A 17623-nucleotide genomic window follows, 5' to 3' on the forward strand; every position below is an offset into this window, starting at 1 on the left:
CGGTGATTCTTTTACTGCGCTGTGGAGGAATTATGGTCTACTCTGGTTTGCAGAAGAGTTTTTTGAATTATAGCAATCTCCTTTAATATCTAGGTCCAGACTTTGACCTTTTTTGGTTAGTTCTAACCTGATGACCAAGCATTCTCCGTCAGAATTTTTTGATAGAGAGCAAAATTCATGGTCATGTGCTGAAACAGCAATGCAGCTCCAGACCAGGAAACTACTCCACTGTGCTTGTCATATAATGTACATTTTTAGAAAAATGTTGTTTGCTTTACACCAGATGTAATGGGGCATATCTTCCTTCCTTCAAGTTTTCACCATTGAATTTTGCAACTTCAGGGTTCTTTTGGGTCATATATAGAATTTTTTTCAACATCTGGACCAACACAGATATTAATATCAGATCAGTGCATCTTTTATTTCTTTAAAGCTTTGATATATTTTCTATATTCTTCACAGGTACAAGGATCTACAGGAGCCACCAGGCCCAGTAAAACTTCCCCCCCTCTGCACTCCCAACTTAGATGGGCCTTTTGCAAAGTCTGTGCAGAGGGAGCAGTCGTTGCATTCCTTCCACACGCTCTTCTGTAGACGCTGCTTCAAATACGACTGTTTCCTCCACCGTAATAGCCCTTTCTTTGTTTGATTTAAGACTCTGATCAATATATTATGATTGAAATATTTTATTAATGTTTGCATTGAATGTTGCAATTCGTGCAGCAGGTAGTGAGAATGCATTGTCTCTGTTCATGAAGCTTTTCATGCAACACCCAATGTTTACAAGAGGAAGAGTAAGGAGATCCGCATGGAGACTGAACCATGTGGGGAAGACTGCTTCCTGTTACAGGTATACCCAGTCCATGAACTCTGTGCTCAGGATATGTTCTACATTTCAGTGCTCATTGTGTTTTCTCCCATCAATATTTCAATTGTGCAGAAAGGAGCTAAAGAGTTCATAGATCGGAATATGTTGCGGTCGCAGAGATCTCGGAGGCGACGGAGGCAGCAGCGACCCACCGGTTCCAGCGGTTCTGGACCAACTGGGTCTGCTGAGGAAGGCAAGGAGGGTGAAAGTGACCATGAAACCACTTCCTCCTCAGGTATTGCACTCTTCTTACTGAAAAACGGGGTTTTCTTCTGTTTTAAAAAGCGGAAAAACAATCAATAATTGCAGCCACTTGGAAATAAATGCAATAATGTGTTTATAGCTAGGCAATTAAAGTTGTCTACTCTGTGGGTTTGTACACAGGGAGACAATTTGTTTCCAGAAACCTGATGCACTGAGTCACTGAATATATGCATCATTTACCATAAACCTCCACCCATTTTCCTAACTTTTGCATGACTGTGTTGCCTAACTCGCTGCTCTCCGTCTGAAATATGAACATTTGGCTGCAGATTACAGCTTTCAAGTCATAGCCTGCTCTCTCCTCTCACATCTTCTCCCAATATCAGCTGTCTGTTGCCAACCAAAATATACCAACCATTATTTTTGTATGAATCAGTCTCCATACAAAACCAGCCTTCTTCTCATCTCCATGCTTTTCTTTTTTACATTTATTACTTACATCTTAATGTAGAAAGCGGAAAGAACGAAATAAGAGAATCGTCCATTGGCTTTTTTGTCTTAATTTTCCCCCCTGAATCTTTCATCTTCTTTTCAATCAGTTCCTCTTTTGAAGCTGGTGTGGGAAATTGCTGGAGCTTAGCCAGTGACTCAGCACACTTTATCACACGTGTAAGGATAATGTGGAAAAACAGATTGTTCAGCAGACTGATGAAGAGCATGAAGAAGCTGGAGCATGTGGCCACACTAGTGCTCCATTCAGCCAGTTGCCAGGCAACATGCCCCTCTCCAGCTGGTCCTCAGGATGTTCAGAGCATCAGCTTTGAATATCCAAAATCTTCCATCCTATGTGTGTTTGTCAATAGAAATACAGTCATCTTGTCTATAAATGTCAATTGATAGTGTCTAATCTCCACCTCTACATAATTTAATATTCAGAAATTATTCTGCTATGTGAAAAAAAGTGATGAAAAACGAGGTTTTTGGCCAACATGCAAAATTCAACGTGTGAACATGTAATGTAATATAATCTGACTGAATATGAGCTTTTCTGCAAGGAGGAATGAGCAAAAAAAGTCAGTATGTAGTTCTACAAAGCTGAGAATCAGCACAAAAACCTCCTGCTGTTATTGCGGTGAATGTTGGTTCTGGATTCGACAAGCTATTAACCCAACAAAACACAAGACAAATGTACCATTTTCCTTGCAAATAAAATTTAGAAAACTAAAAAAATTTCGTCTTTCACATAAAATCCAAATTTAATACACTTTCCTTTGTTGGTATGACAAGATGCAATATTCAACAATAAAAGAAAGAATGTGTTTTAAAGGCAGGTAAGATCTTCAAACACTTTTCCAAAAAGAATGAAACAATTTTTTTCTTGTCTTTTCACAAAGCCGTGTTTTTGCCGGTGTGTGTGCGTGCGTGTGTGTGTGTGTGTTAAAGAGGGAAATTCTCGCTGCCAGACTCCAACCAAGCTGCGCCCAGGTGAAGATGAAATGGAGCATCAGGAGTGCTGTGTGGTCCAGTGGAGTGGGGCAGAGGAGTCACTCTTCAGGGTGCTGCACGGCACATACTTTAACAACTTCTGCTCCATTGCACGTCTCATTGGTACCAAGAACTGCAAACAGGTAAAAATTTTATTCTCATATTTCATCTAAAAAAAAATTTCTTCATTACAACATGTTCACATGTCAATCGAAAGGGATTTCACTGAACTTGAACAACAAAAAATAACCTTGTTTTAATCATTAAACAAAAAATAAAAACAAAAATGCGTCCAACTCTACTTTAGTTTACTATTTTTTTTTTACAAACTGGCTCCTGTTTTCCCACACATACCGTATGAAGTTGTATTTGGTTTGTGCAACATAAATCTTCTGTTCTAATGGCCAAATAATCCAATTTTAGACTATTTTGTTCAGAGAACTCTAATCGCAGAGTTTTGGTGTTCTCTGATGTGAACTTTAATCTTAATGTTTTTTCATACAGAGCAAAGGTTTCTTTACACTTCCTATTAGAGATAAGCTTGCAGTTTCTTTCTGTATGGCATAGACACACGCTTTCAACAGCTCTAAGAGTTTGCTTTGAGCCCCTTAAAGGCATTTTAGGGTTTTTTATGGTTGGGTACGTTTAGGTTTAGCAATATCATTTTAAGAAAAGCATTGTCAAGCTATCAGTCTGTTTCTCAAGGTTTCTGGAGAGTTTTATGCAATTTGTGATTAAGTGATTTGAACTAAGGAAAACGTTTTACCTAAATTTTATTTTTAAGTGACTCAAGGAACATTGAGTCATCGTTAAGTGGGCTCTGCTTTGATGTATTTAAGCAGCCCACGAATAGAATAGGTAAAATAAATAAAGCCATGAGAAGTATAATAAAGAAACATACTAACATCTAACATCTGTTGCTTCGTAGTAATTGTCCAAGAAACATGTTTTTTTGTCTTATCCTAAAATTGTTTGGACACAAAGTGAGAAACATACTGTAGATGTTTTTTTTTGTTGTTTTTTTGTTACATTTGAGTCAGTTCCTGTGTAATGACAGATGCATAGTGAGCTTGTGGTATTATGGTGCACCTAATTGGACTGACAAGAACATTATGTGGCAACCTGGGGGGTGGATGGATTTTCTTGTTTTTATGAAACCCAAATGTAAGATGTTAAAGTCAATATGGGATACCGACAACGCCACCTGGAATAACTCCAGGAAAATAAAATAGTAAGGACACAGGTAAGCTCTACTGGAAATGAGACAGGATTCAAATAGTTTTACAAAAGTTTATTAAACACTATATGTCTTTTCTTTAAAAAGAATCACAATAATCTACAATTGAATGGTTAAAACAGTGAATGCATCTTTAATTAAATTGATTATAAAATATTTAAATTTCAAAAGGAAACTGAGGCTTACCAGTGGGGGGGGGGAAGTGGTGAGAAAAGGGGCAACATCCAGTGAAGAAAAGGGATCACCCTGGACACTACAAAAACACGGCAAACAAAAAAAAGGTGCTCCAACAAAACACACAAAACAAGACACCGCCACCAGGGGTCACCACCGCCACCACAGAAGCCTCAGTCCCTAAAAGAAAGACAAAAATGAAACAATATGAGTAAAACAGTGGCACAATAGCGCTACAATATTGCACTTTTTCCGGATGGTAGTGTCATCAATGCTCCCGACAGCAGGGGGAAAGTCCAGATAGGTCCTTTTAAGAATTTCTTTAGGCAAAACAGTTCCTTATAGGCAAAACAGCAGCGAGTGTCAAATCCAGTGTTATGGTGGTCAAAGACTCATCAGGAAACTAAAAAAATAGAACAGATCATCAATACAACTGCTGATGAAAACTAGTATTTATGATAGCCGCTTACCTGTTGCATTACCAGGCTGCCAAATAAACGGAGTCACAATTCCGCCTATGCAGCGCAGCTGTAACAAAATGCTGTGTGAAGGCTTTATTTATATGGGGTGGATGTTATCTAGCCACGCTAGCCCTTACCTTCCCAGCACCAAGCAAACACAAACAGATCAGTCCAGGTTTTGGAGGAGCAACGAAAGAAGCTAAACAGAGCAGACCAAACTATGTTAATAACTAAGATTAAAGCTAACAAACAAAGAAACAGCCACGCTTACCCAGCACAGTTCAGCAGACACAGGAACCAAAATGATACGACGTCATGGCGCAAGCAACCGTGGCAGGTGGATACCTGCTTATATGCAGCAGCCGAAATTGCTCTTAAAGTGGCAGCGTACCATTTATGCTGCTACAGTCTACCCCCCCAACTTGCGTCGACGCCCCGACGACGACCCCAAAAACACTAGCACCAAGGTCTAAATAGTGCAGAAACAGCATTGCAGTGTGCATCAGGAGAGTTTGCAGCCCCATGCACTAATCCTGTTGGTCTTGGGAGATGGTGGACATTGGAGTGCTGACCTGCTGTTGAGCGTGCAGTTCTTCTCATTACCCTTGGAGGGCCCTCATCTTTTCTTGAGCTGGCAACACTAGGCGCTTGAGAGGCAGATGTTGAAGGCGCTTCAGGAGGATATATCTCAGCAGCCAGAGGAACCGTGTCATTTCTGGCCATGGGTGGGTTGACTGGCAAAGAAGGCGGTGGTTGGTGGACATTTACCCTCAAAAAAACAAATCGGATCAGTTTCATCCTCAGAGATGAATCCCTTAACAGAGGTTCCCCCAATTGGTGATGCTGGGATGTCACTGCAAACAACTGGCTTCAGTAGAGACCTGTGGACCCTTTTAATTTTGTTCAGCTCATCTGCAGGAGCCACAGTGTAAACTGCTCCGGTGTCACCCAGTACTTTTAGGACCTTATACACCTTGGAGCGCCACAGATCCTGAATTTTGTGTCTTCCCTGTTGATTGGTGTCTCGCAGTAGGACAAGTTGACCTTCATGCAGAGGAGAATCTTGAACATGCTGGTCATTATTCTTTTCTCCTATCTGCAGCAATCTTCAGCTTCTCCCTGGCTTCCTCAAAGCCAGTTGCAAGCGTGTCTGGTGCTCTGCAACCCACTTGTCAATACTGCCAGCACTTGGTTCTGATACATGGCCCAGCAGAAAGTCTAAAGGAAGCCTAGGTTGTTGGCCAAACATCAGAAAGAAGGGACTTTCTCCAGTGCTTTGATGTGGTGTGGTGTTATAACAAAAGACAACTTGTGGCAAATAAGAGGTCCATGCCCTTTTACTGGTGGTGGGAGGTGCAACAGATTATGAAGTGTACGATTAAACCTTTCACATTGTCCATTTCCAGCAGGGTGGTATGGTGGTCCTGGACTTCTTGATGCCATAGAATTGACAAAGTTGCTGAATAAGGAACTTTCAAAATTGCGCCCTGGTCCGAATGAACACGGGCTGGTACCCCAAACTTTGAAAACCACTCGGTCACCAGGACATGAGCCACAGTAGAGGCACGTTGATCTCTGGTTGGTATGGCCAGGGTGTACTTACTAAAACATCAGTTAAGATGAGCACATTCTCCGCCCATCTTGAGAAGGCTCCAGGATTGTGAAGTCCATTGCCAGAATCTCATTGGGTCGTGACGCCAGCAAATGGCCCATGTAGGTCCGTGCACGAGGTTGAGTATCTTTGGCTACTTGGCATCGCTCCCATAACTTACACCAATCAACAACATCAGAGGACATTTTTGGCCAGTAACATCTTGTCCTCAGGAGTGAGAGAGTTCTGTCCACACCTTGATGGCCATGGTCCTGATGAGCCTGCGTCAGGACCTCCTCCTTCAAGGCTGTGGGCAGCAACAGCTGTAGCATCTCCTCAGCACCATCGGGACGGAAGGTCTTGCGGTGGAGGACACCATCCTTCTCCACCAGGCGATCCCACTGCCTCAGGAATGCTAACAAAGACAAAGATAAATTCTTTCGCTCTGTGCGATCAGGTTGTTTCTTGCGGGCCCAGAAGGTCCAAAGTTCCTGCAAAACTGGGTCAGCATGTTGTAATTCTTGCATATCCTTTGTGGTGCGTTCAGGGAGGACTGTAATGGCAGCTTGCGTAGCATCCTGTCTCTCCATCATCAGCTGCAGGGATTCAGGCAGGCTACTCCCTGGAAGAAGAGCACCAACCTGTTCTCCGGTAGATGGATGTTTTCTGGAAAGGGCATCTGCGTTCCTGTTCGTACGCCCTGACCGGTACTGAATCTTGAAGTCAAAGGAGGCAAGTTGTGCAGCCCATCGGTGTTCAGTGGCACCCAGCTTGGCAGTACTAAGATAACTGAGGGGATTGTTATCAGTGAACACAAGACATTTATGGCCCAGCAAGTACTCTCTGAATTTTTCAGTCATGGCCCATTTAAGGGCTAAAAATTCAAGTTTCATGGAGCTGTAGTTATCCATATTGCGTTCAGTTGGCCTTAATCCTCGGCTGGCGTAAGCAATAGGACGCACCACCCCGTCCTGTTGTTGGGAGAGGACAGCCCCCAGACCACCATGGCTCGCATCAACCTCTAGAATAAAAGGCAGAGAAAAGTCAGCGTAGGCTAGCACAGGTGAGGTAGTTAGCCTCCTTTTCAATTCATCAAAGCTCTGTTGGTGTTCTGCAGTCCAGCCCTCTGCGATGTCCTGTCTTAGCCGCTTTTTTGTTTTTGAACTGCTTAACTGTGCCACTAGTTGGTGAAGGGGCGCAGCCAGCTTGGCAAAGCCTGCAACAAACCGCCGATAGTAGCTGGCGAACCCAAGGAAGGACCTCAGCTCTGTGGATGTGCTGGGGCGCTGCCAGTTAGCCACTGCTTCAATTTTAGATGGATCAGTTGCAACACCTTTGCTAGAAATGACATGGCCTAGGTATTTAACTTCTGGCTGAAGAAAAGAGCATTTTGTCAACTTTGCCTTGAGACCCTCTTTCTTCAGGCGTCCAAGCACCATCCCCAGGCGCTCCAAATGCTGTTCCACAGTGGAAGAAAACACAACTATGTCATCAAGATACAGCAATAATGTCTGATTCTGTTTGTCAGAGAAAATACGCTGCATAAGTCTCTGAAATGTACTGGGCGCATTACAGAGGCCAAATGGCATTCTATTCCACTCGAATAGACCAAATGGGGTGCAGAACGCCGTTTTATGACGATCTGCTTCTGCAACAGGTACCTGGTTGTATCCACTTGCCAAGTCCAGGGTAGAGAACCAGCAAGCACCTGTGAGTGCATCCAACGACTCCTCAATGCGTGGTAATGGGAAGGCATCTTTGCGGGTTTTGCTGTTAAGCTGCCGATAGTCCACACACATCCTCAGGCACCCATCCTTCTTTTTGACTAGCACAATGGGAGATGCATAGGGGCTGCAGCTTTCTCTGATCACATTAGTACTAAGTAGCTGATTAATGTGATTCTTTACTGCTTCATAGTCTGACGGTGGTATCGCTTATCGCTGGTTTACAGGGGTCTCATCAATAAGGGGTATGTCATGACTAATTCTGTTCGTACACCCCAAATCACTGTCATTTTCTGCAAAAACTGATGAATGATTCCTAAGAAGGGTCCTCAGCTGCCCCTGGTGTGTACTGGGCAGTTGGGAGAGGTCAATGGCCTCAATTTGGTCCTGCACTGTTGGGGCTACAACCTGAGAGGACACCATAGCTGTATATGAGGGCTCTTCTTTAACACCGGCAGGCAGACTGATAACATTAACATGATGCAGAGTACCTACAACGATCGTGGGTAAAGCAAAATATCTGTAGAGCCTACATTAACAACTGGTATGTAGGCTGTGCCTCGCACCACACGGACCAGGGCAGGAGAAGCAAGCAAACCTCCAGGCAAACCTGCCTCAGGAGGCTCAAATAGTACAGCCTGTGACAGCTGATCAGAGCATGTAGCAGCCACAAGCTTCATAACCCCACCTGGGACCCTGCATGCTGCACGACCTCTGACCTTTACCTTCCCCACACAGTCTGATGGGCCCTGCAGGCTTGCCTGATGGCACTTTTGCAATGCGGGCCAGATTTCATGAGGGGCCTGGGGGACATTGTCCTGACTGAACAACCCTGCGCCATGCTGCACAAAGAGCTCATGATAGCATTTTTGGATTACATTCATGCCCAAAACACCTGGTGTGGGAGCCACTTTGCCAGGTGGATCTTTTACAATTAAAACCCCGCAGTTTGGGATGTCTTTGCCACAAAGTTTAACACTAAGCTCTATGTAGCCAAGGTAGGGGATATTTAACCCATTTGCTGCCTTAAGCTGCAACCAGTGACAAGGGCGTAAACCATCAGGGCCCCCAGACTTGAAATGATCCTTAAAAAAACTTTCTGTCAGGGTTGACACCATAGAACCAGTGTCAATTAGACAGGGCACCTGAACACCTCCCAAACACACATCTAAATGAGGACACGATGCAACAAGCTTTGGCGTATCCATACCATTATATGGTGCTGTAACTGAGCCAATAGTGGCCCCACCCGAACTGCGGCTCAACAATTCAGTGGGCACTAGTTTTCCGAGACCGCAGAGGTATGAGGCAGGGAATTCGAGGGCTGCTGAGGGCCTTGAGTGCGAAAATGGGAAGGGACACGTACACCATCACATTCCCTAGCATAATGGCCTGGCTGTTGGCACCGTCTACAGACTATAGGGACATTACGAGGGGGACGACTCTGTTGGTGAGTTTGACCAAGAGAGGCAATGCTCTGAGTGAGTTGATTTAATTGCTCTTGTTGTTGCGCCAACATATCACGCAGAGACCTCAATTCTGACCCCTGATCCCTTGAACTAATCTGAGAAGTGCCATGGACAGCATACTGAAATCCAAGTGATGGAACTGAAAGACTGCGAGCCCTACTACCACCTGATGAGCCCTCCCGTTCCCACCTAATAGCTTCAGCCCTGACGTCAAGTAAAGTAGCTGCAGGTTTCTCCCGGACAAACTGTTTTAATGCACGCCGCAGTGGACCATCTAAAACATGCTCCACAAACTGATCCCTCAACAATACAGCAGCATTAACCATGCTAGTGGGTGCAGAAACTTTAACCCTCTCCATTAATCCCATTAGTGCAAGGGAAAATTCTTGAAGGGTTTCACCCTCCTGCTGCTTTCTAGAAAAGAAAGCCTCTTGCAACGAGACATAGGAATCGGTACAACCATATACCTCTTTTAGCACTCTAATAATGCAAGCTGGATCAGTCCGTTCAGCACTAGGACGGTATCTAAGTTCCTCTCGTGCCTCACCCTCCAGATGATCATACAAATAAAAGGCCTGATCAACAGGTGATAAGTGGCGTGCCCTCATACAGGCCTCAGCCTCCTCCAACCACTCATTTAACCCTATTCCTGATCTTCCCCGGAACATCGGACATTTCCTGTCACGAGGCACAAACACCAACCTCTCTGACACAGGTGGACCCGGGGCAGGCAACGCACTCTGAGATGTGCTGGGAGTAGAAGGAGCAGTAGAAGTACCTGGGGCAGAGCGTGACTGTTCCTGTCGTAATCGTTCGTTGTCTGCTTTCAATTGGGCAATCAAGTCCCGCATTTCTTGGATCTCCTCCTCCTCCATGACCTGGATCCTTTGTGATTAATGGGCTCGCTGCTGTTTTGCCTGTACACACAACACAATTCTCTTCCAAAGCAAACAAAATACAACACCACTACACAGACAAAAAAAACAAAACAAAAACAACTACAGAATCAAGTCTCACTTTACACAGCAGAATCCTGCCGACAACGCCAATTTGTGGCAACCTGGGGGGTGGATGGATTTTCTTGTTTTTATGAAACCCAAATGTAAGATGTTAAAGTCAATATGGGATACCGACAACGCCACCTGGAATAACTCCAGGAAAATAAAATAGTAAGGACACAGGTAAGCTCTACTGGAAATGAGACAGGATTCAAATAGTTTTACAAAAGTTTATTAAACACTATATGTCTTTTCTTTAAAAAGAATCACAATAATCTACAATTGAATGGTTAAAACAGTGAATGCATCTTTAATTAAATTGATTATAAAATATTTAAATTTCAAAAGGAAACTGAGGCTTACCAGTGGGGGGGGGGGAAGTGGTGAGAAAAGGGGCAACATCCAGTGAAGAAAAGGGATCACCCTGGACACTACAAAAACACGGCAAACAAAAAAAAGGTGCTCCAACAAAACACACAAAACAAGACACCGCCACCAGGGGTCACCACCGCCACCACAGAAGCCTCAGTCCCTAAAAGAAAGACAAAAATGAAACAATATGAGTAAAACAGTGGCACAATAGCGCTACAATATTGCACTTTTTCCGGATGGTAGTGTCATCAATGCTCCCGACAGCAGGGGGAAAGTCCAGATAGGTCCTTTTAAGAATTTCTTTAGGCAAAACAGTTCCTTATAGGCAAAACAGCAGCGAGTGTCAAATCCAGTGTTATGGTGGTCAAAGACTCATCAGGAAACTAAAAAAATAGAACAGATCATCAATACAACTGCTGATGAAAACTAGTATTTATGATAGCCGCTTACCTGTTGCATTACCAGGCTGCCAAATAAACGGAGTCACAATTCCGCCTATGCAGCGCAGCTGTAACAAAATGCTGTGTGAAGGCTTTATTTATATGGGGTGGATGTTATCTAGCCACGCTAGCCCTTACCTTCCCAGCACCAAGCAAACACAAACAGATCAGTCCAGGTTTTGGAGGAGCAACGAAAGAAGCTAAACAGAGCAGACCAAACTATGTTAATAACTAAGATTAAAGCTAACAAACAAAGAAACAGCCACGCTTACCCAGCACAGTTCAGCAGACACAGGAACCAAAATGATACGACGTCATGACGCAAGCAGCTTCGTGGCAGGTGGATACCTGCTTATATGCAGCAGCCGAAATTGCTCTTAAAGTGGCAGCGTACCATTTATGCTGCTACAATTATATTGCATGTGGCCCCATAAACAGGAATTCTTACCAGATGTGACATTTCTCATGTATGCATGTAATGCAAGTCTTAAAAGAAGCAACATCTGCTGTCATTTTAGTTTCTTTGGGGCTGCTATTAATATTTTTGTCTTTGTTTTCTTAGTTGTGTTAGTGGTCAGCGTTTCAGTGTTGATCCATGTCAGAGACATTGATCCAGTCTCTTTATTTTATTTCTACTCCTGGAGGTCTCATTTTTTATCAGAAAGCAACAAAATCTGTATTTGACTGTAATAGCTTTGCTTATGTTGCGGATGTCCCGCCTACTGCGTCACTCTGTGAAAATGCTGAAACCAGCTGCACCGTTATGCATGTCTGTGTCCTGGGGAAGAGGCCAAATCTGGGTTTTGGCAGCCAGAGGTGGTTCGTGTGTGTGTGTGTTTGTGTGTGTGTGTGTGTGTGTGTGTAGATACACTCTTGCATCTGGTTGCTTTGCACTGGTTGTGAAAGCAGAAGATGGAACAAAGCAGGACATTTTGTCACAGATTATTTAGTAGTGTACACAGATTGCACAATATTGCACAATGTCATTCCTATGAGGACAAAGTTGTTGTAATTATGTGTATGTGTGATTGGTTTGTTGGTTAACTTGGCTGTTGTTGACCTTTCTCACAGGTATATGAGTTTGCAGCGAAAGAGGTTCTGATCCACCGGGTTCCTTTGGTAGATGGAGGCATCTCACCCCAAAAGAAGAAAAGGAAACACAGGCAAGTTGCTGTCTGTTATAATTTGGTCACATTTCAAACCCAACTTGAAAAGCAGTTTATTTAAATTTTAGGTAATAAACCAAGACAAAGTAGTGCATAGTCCATCATCAAAGAAAGGTGAAAATAATAATAAAAAAAAAATAGAAAAAAGAGACTGTCGGTAACGGCAAATTTGCAGCATAAAAAAATTCTGTCCAGTTATCAAAAACAACATAATCATTCACCATTAACTCTAGTTTTTCTTTAGTAAGGTTTAGGGGTTTTTTTATGTTACTGATCTGGCCTTTCAAACCCATTCAGTCACAGCCACTGATTCTTACTCTTAAATGGGAGTCTTTATTTTTTACTGGAATGGCATGCATGCTTTTTATGAATGATGACTGCAAAGTTAACAACTCTATGCAATAAACTATCCACTGTCCTTACAAGCCCATTGAGGAAGAGTAAAGTGTCTTTAGATAGAAAGCATTTTACAATTGTTTAATAACTAGAATTAAATTTTAGTATATATACTCTTAATCTGTCTGTTATTTGATGATTGTATTTTTCTATCTATAAATAGAATCTGTTTGTTTTGTTTGTTCTTGTAGGTTATGGGCAAAGATTCAGCTGAAAAAAGGTAAATTTATCTTCACATATGATTTTTTTCTTCTCTTTGACCTGGAACACTTAGCACAGCTTGTAGCGTTGATCTTTCTGCTTTTTCCCCATGTTGCTCCAGATAACTCCTCCAATCAGGTGTACAACTATCAGCCATGTGACCACCCTGACCACCCATGTGACAGCTCCTGCCCCTGTGTGATGACCCAGAATTTTTGTGAGAAGTTCTGTCAGTGTGAACAGGAGTGTGAGTGTCACCGTTTGCTTTTCACCTGTCAAGAGTTTGTCAGAAAATGGGTGTTTTTACTTGTGCTGCTCACAAACAGTAGTTGCATTCAGTCTGCTCTTCTAGGTCACTACCATGGTTATCGCTGAAAGCATTTTTTATTTTTTTTGAGTCCCTCTTGTCACAAAGGAGGAGAAATGTAGAATGTGAAATATAAACTTATCATCTTTTGGTGGGAATAGATGGTTGTGTTTTACCACAAAGCTGCATTTATAATTAGGCTTTCACTACAGCAGGTGTGACCCAGAGAAGCTTTTCCCACAATGTCCGCATGGTGGTGGAATCAGCTTTGCAATTCACCCTCTGGAGGGTTAACAACAGATAAAGAGAAAGGCTTGGAAAATAAACTTTTTTTTCCTTGTTCACTCTCCTCCCTTCTCCATGTTACGCCGCCTTTTCCCGTAGCAGAGGAACACCGCTGCCAAACAGGAAGCAGCCCTCTTTTCCACATGTGTGTGCTCCATAGACTTGGAAAAGAATCAAAGGGATGTCAGAGGCTCTGTGCCTGATATACAGCATCATCAGTATGAGTCAAACTCTTCCAGCCTGAAAAAGCTTGACATATAAAACCCAGAGAGGAAAGGAATGGGGGATTAAAGAGCACCTAAAAGAGATAAAAAATATGTCTGGGCCTTATGTTGTAGATAGTTTTTTCTTATGAATAAAACATTTAGGTTATTATTTCTCAAGGTTTTTCTTTTTCTGCCCAGAGGATGTTGCACTCTTTAAAGTTGTATGTCAGTATTTCTGCCAGTAGAGGGCTCTTATATGGCCTTACCAACCACTTTATTAGGTACACAGGATCAGATACCTTTATCTTTCAGCGCTTCCGTAACACTTTACTTCAACTATTAAACAAGGTATCAAATATTAATAAAATATATTTTGTCTTGCTTCTATAATAGCAGCAGAATATGGGTGCACTGTGGTCACAAAGGAATGGACATGGTCAGCAACAATACCATGCTGTGGTGTTTAAGAGTTGCTCATTTGTTACTAAGTGCCCAAGAATGTGCAAAAAATATCCCCTATATCCTTGTACCCCCGCCCCCACAGGCAAAACAGATGCAGGCTGTTACGTTGTTTATGCCATAGTTTAACGCCCCCATCTGAATGTTGTGGCTAAAGTCAAAACACATTAGTCCAAGCAATATTTTTCCAATCTGTTACAGTTAATTTTTAGTGCTACCTGTTGTGTTGTCTATTGTATTCTATCTGCTTTAAGGTTGACTCATATGTTTAGAGAAAATGTTCTGCAATCATCTTTTTGCCCTTTGTAATCTCAACCTGGTCTGACCTATATTCCCTCATCTCTGGTATCAACAAGGTATCACTGGATGTTTTTTCTATTTTGGACTGTCCTCCATAGACCCCAAAAAATTCATAAAATCCCAGTAGATCAGCAGTTTCTGAAATACTCAGACTAGTTTGTCTTGCATCAATGAAATTGCCACGGACAAAGTCCCTTAAATCCGTTTTATTCCCTTTTCAAAGCTCCTTTGAACTTCACCAAGTCATCCTTACCTTGTTTCTGTGGATGCAATTGACAGTCACTATATGTGTTAACAAGCAATTGCACTAGAACCTGGTCAAGCAGTTTGCTTGTATCTAAATGTTTTGCAGGCCAGAACCGTTTCCCGGGCTGCCGTTGTAAAACCCAGTGCAACACCAAGCAGTGTCCATGCTACCTGGCCGTACGAGAATGTGACCCAGATCTCTGCATGACCTGTGGAGCTGCCGACCACTGGGACAGCAAAGTGGTGTCCTGTAAGAACTGCAGCATCCAAAGAGGCCTTAAAAAGGTTCATGAAAGTTCCAGACAATGGTGCTACACTAATGATCCAATATTCAGATGTTGTGCATCATGAAGGAAAACTCCTACTTATGGCTTCTCTTTCAGCACCTCCTGCTGGCTCCATCAGATGTTGCTGGTTGGGGAACATTCATCAAAGAGCCTGTGCAGAAGAATGAATTTATCTCTGAGTACTGTGGAGAGGCAAGTCCATGCGGTTTAATTAGATTTTTTCACAGTTTCTTATGATTGATTTTAATTCTTTCATTTCTATCTGCAGCTGATCTCTCAAGATGAGGCAGACCGACGAGGAAGGATTTACGACAAATACATGTCAAGCTTTCTTTTCAATTTGAACAACGGCAGGTTTTTTCTATTCTTGCTGCAAGGCTTTACTATTTGTTTAAGTTGGAATCAGAAATTGCTTTGAAAGGTAGTTTGAAGTGATGTTTTGTTTTAAGCTTATAAAGGTAAAACGTAATTGGAGTAGAGAAGACTCAGCGCGCTCACTTAGTATATATATTCAACTTTGTTGCACCTGGACTCTGAAGCTGTTGGCTAGTCAGAAGGAAAACACTTTTTATGTTCCACTTTCAGTTCATGTTTGACCTAAGAAGATCATTTGTGGCATACCTCCACCAACCACCATTTCTAATGTAATTAATAAATAGGTTTCTTCATTAATAATCGTCTCATGCAAATCTCTTTAATTTTACTTAAAAATGGACATAAATTCTTTTGATTTGTTGAGACTTTAAGATCATAGAAGCTCACTTTTGTTTTCCTGTTAACTTTAGCTTTACGGATAAGTACTCTGGCTTTATCTTCTGCTGCAAACATATGAAAACTACTTCTACAATTCTAACTCTACAAGTCTTGAAAAATCCTGAACTAACCTTTTAATTCTGTCTCTACAGATTTTGTAGTGGATGCCACACGAAAGGGGAACAAAATTCGATTTGCAAATCATTCAGTTAACCCCAACTGCTATGCTAAAGGTGAGTGTTTCATTGGCAGAATGAATTCAAGGTTTTCTAAAGACTTCCTTCACTGATGTTGCTCTTATTGCCAATGCAGTTGTGATGGTTAACGGAGACCACCGTATTGGAATCTTCGCCAAGCGAGCTATCTTGCAGGGGGAAGAGCTCTTCTTTGACTACAGGTTGGGTTTTCAGGCCTTTTTGTGACTCTACATTGTCTATGCAGTTTATGCATTTTTACCTGCTCAATTACCTGCTTCTTGACTTAATGTTTCCACCCACAGATACAGCCAAGCTGATGCTCTGAAGTACGTGGGAATAGAGCGGGAAGTGGACATGACTTAGCTTTGTCACTATATCTGTAGACTGGCCTTCATTCAACATCTCTGTACATTATGCAAGCTTTTTCAGCTTACAAAATGTAGATCAGTGAAGTGCATGTGCTGTCTTTTGACACATCACCAACTAAACGTGTTAGCCAAGTGCTTTAGCTTCAGTCAGATGCTTTTCCTGTTCAGTCACATAGTATTGTGGATAATAACGTTATACCCTGACTGTTCCACTGAAAAGCTTGCATCATTAACACATTTCTGCCATGAAATAAGCTTATTTATATCAATGTTCTGCAAAAATAGGCAACTAGATGACAAACCGACTGACTGAATGTAACTTTAGATGGCAAAGAAGAGGTCTTACCTCACAAAATTTCAGAATTGGTACTCAGATCGTTGTATATACAGAAAACATATAAACATCATCATACCATGATAATAAAGTTAAATATTAAGAGTAAATGTCTTCCTTTAACATTTAAAAAATGTGCCAAAAGATTATTCACTAAAAAGCTGATATAATTTGCATGTGATAAGTTGTATAATAAAACAGAGAAAGGTTATTAAGAAAGAAAAAGCTAAATTACCCATTGTGTAACATTTAATTTACCATTCTTTTTATGAGGTCCACATTATTATACAGTGTCTTGCAAAGGTTTTCACTCTGCTTTCATTTGTTCTCCTTTCATTGTTTTGTCACATTAACTACCGACTTTGGGTTTTATGTAATAGATCAATACAAAATAGTCCACAATGAAATGAATAGTGGCCACTTTTGTGGTATTTCTCCAACAGCTTTGGACATAAACAGATTGATATTTTCATCAGTTCCACCCTGGAAAATAGCTTAAGCTGAGATGAAATGAGGAAAATGTTGAACATAAACATTTAAGCATTGTATCTACTTTACAACTGACCTAATGTCTGCTGAAAAGTGAACTTCCACTTGTCACAAGTCAGTATTTTAGATGTTTTAATTTTTCATATTTATTCTGACAGGCTTTCCTGTCAGAATAAACAGGAAAGCCTGTTAAACTTTTATTTCATGTTGAATAAAATAAAGGTTTAACTTTATATTTTATGAATGTTGGATGAATGTTGGTTTTCCTCCACACATAATGGACATCAGATTATCAAAGACACCACTTTTTTTATTATTTGTAAAATTAATGTGTATGTTTTTTCCTTATGCTTTTTGTGTTGGTCTATCACATAAAATCACTACAAACTGATTTGTTTCTGTAAAATTTTAAATTCTTAAAATAAAGTACATGGAGCGTGGATACATTTGCAAAGCACTGTAAATGTACCGTATTTCATTGAAAGCTTGCTAATTTCAAACGAGGTCTCCCTGAGTAGTATTGAACAACATGAAGGTCAATGCCTTGTATAGTGTATGCCTATAAAAATAAAAGTTTAACTTTATATTTTATGAATGTTGGATGCA

At 41.6% G+C, this 17623-nt stretch overlaps 1 protein-coding gene and 1 long non-coding RNA gene across 10 annotated transcripts in view; one reads left to right on the forward strand and one right to left on the reverse strand.

Moving 5' to 3' along the window:
* Nucleotides 1-17608, forward strand: part of ezh1 (enhancer of zeste 1 polycomb repressive complex 2 subunit) — a 22771-nt gene extending 5163 nt beyond the window's left edge. For both annotated transcript variants that reach the window (XM_044098975.1, XM_044098976.1), the window contains exons 8-20: nt 463-626; nt 759-850; nt 941-1103; nt 2516-2700; nt 12095-12186; nt 12777-12805; nt 12908-13033; nt 14696-14874; nt 14973-15068; nt 15145-15226; nt 15782-15862; nt 15942-16026; nt 16129-17608. In XM_044098975.1, the coding sequence (XP_043954910.1) occupies nt 463-626; nt 759-850; nt 941-1103; nt 2516-2700; nt 12095-12186; nt 12777-12805; nt 12908-13033; nt 14696-14874; nt 14973-15068; nt 15145-15226; nt 15782-15862; nt 15942-16026; nt 16129-16189 (1435 nt within the window). In that variant the 3' untranslated portion in view covers nt 16190-17608. The remainder of the gene's footprint in view (nt 1-462; nt 627-758; nt 851-940; nt 1104-2515; nt 2701-12094; nt 12187-12776; nt 12806-12907; nt 13034-14695; nt 14875-14972; nt 15069-15144; nt 15227-15781; nt 15863-15941; nt 16027-16128) is intronic.
* On the reverse strand, nt 2267-12085 carry LOC122821239. Of its 8 annotated transcripts, none has more exons than XR_006368977.1 (6): nt 11296-12085; nt 11162-11223; nt 10575-11091; nt 9992-10130; nt 3981-4628; nt 2267-2690 (listed from the first exon to the last, which is right to left on the reverse strand). It is a non-coding gene; the product is annotated as an uncharacterized LOC122821239 (long non-coding RNA). The 8 variants fall into 8 exon arrangements; XR_006368978.1 differs by having other exon boundaries at nt 3981-4371; nt 4439-4496; nt 4567-4628; nt 10575-12085; XR_006368975.1 differs by having other exon boundaries at nt 10575-11223.
* Nucleotides 17609-17623: the final 15 nt, after the last annotated feature.

The sequence above is a fragment of the Gambusia affinis genome, linkage group LG19 (genome assembly GCF_019740435.1).
Source record: "Gambusia affinis linkage group LG19, SWU_Gaff_1.0, whole genome shotgun sequence".
Taxonomy (NCBI): Eukaryota; Metazoa; Chordata; class Actinopteri; order Cyprinodontiformes; family Poeciliidae; genus Gambusia; species Gambusia affinis.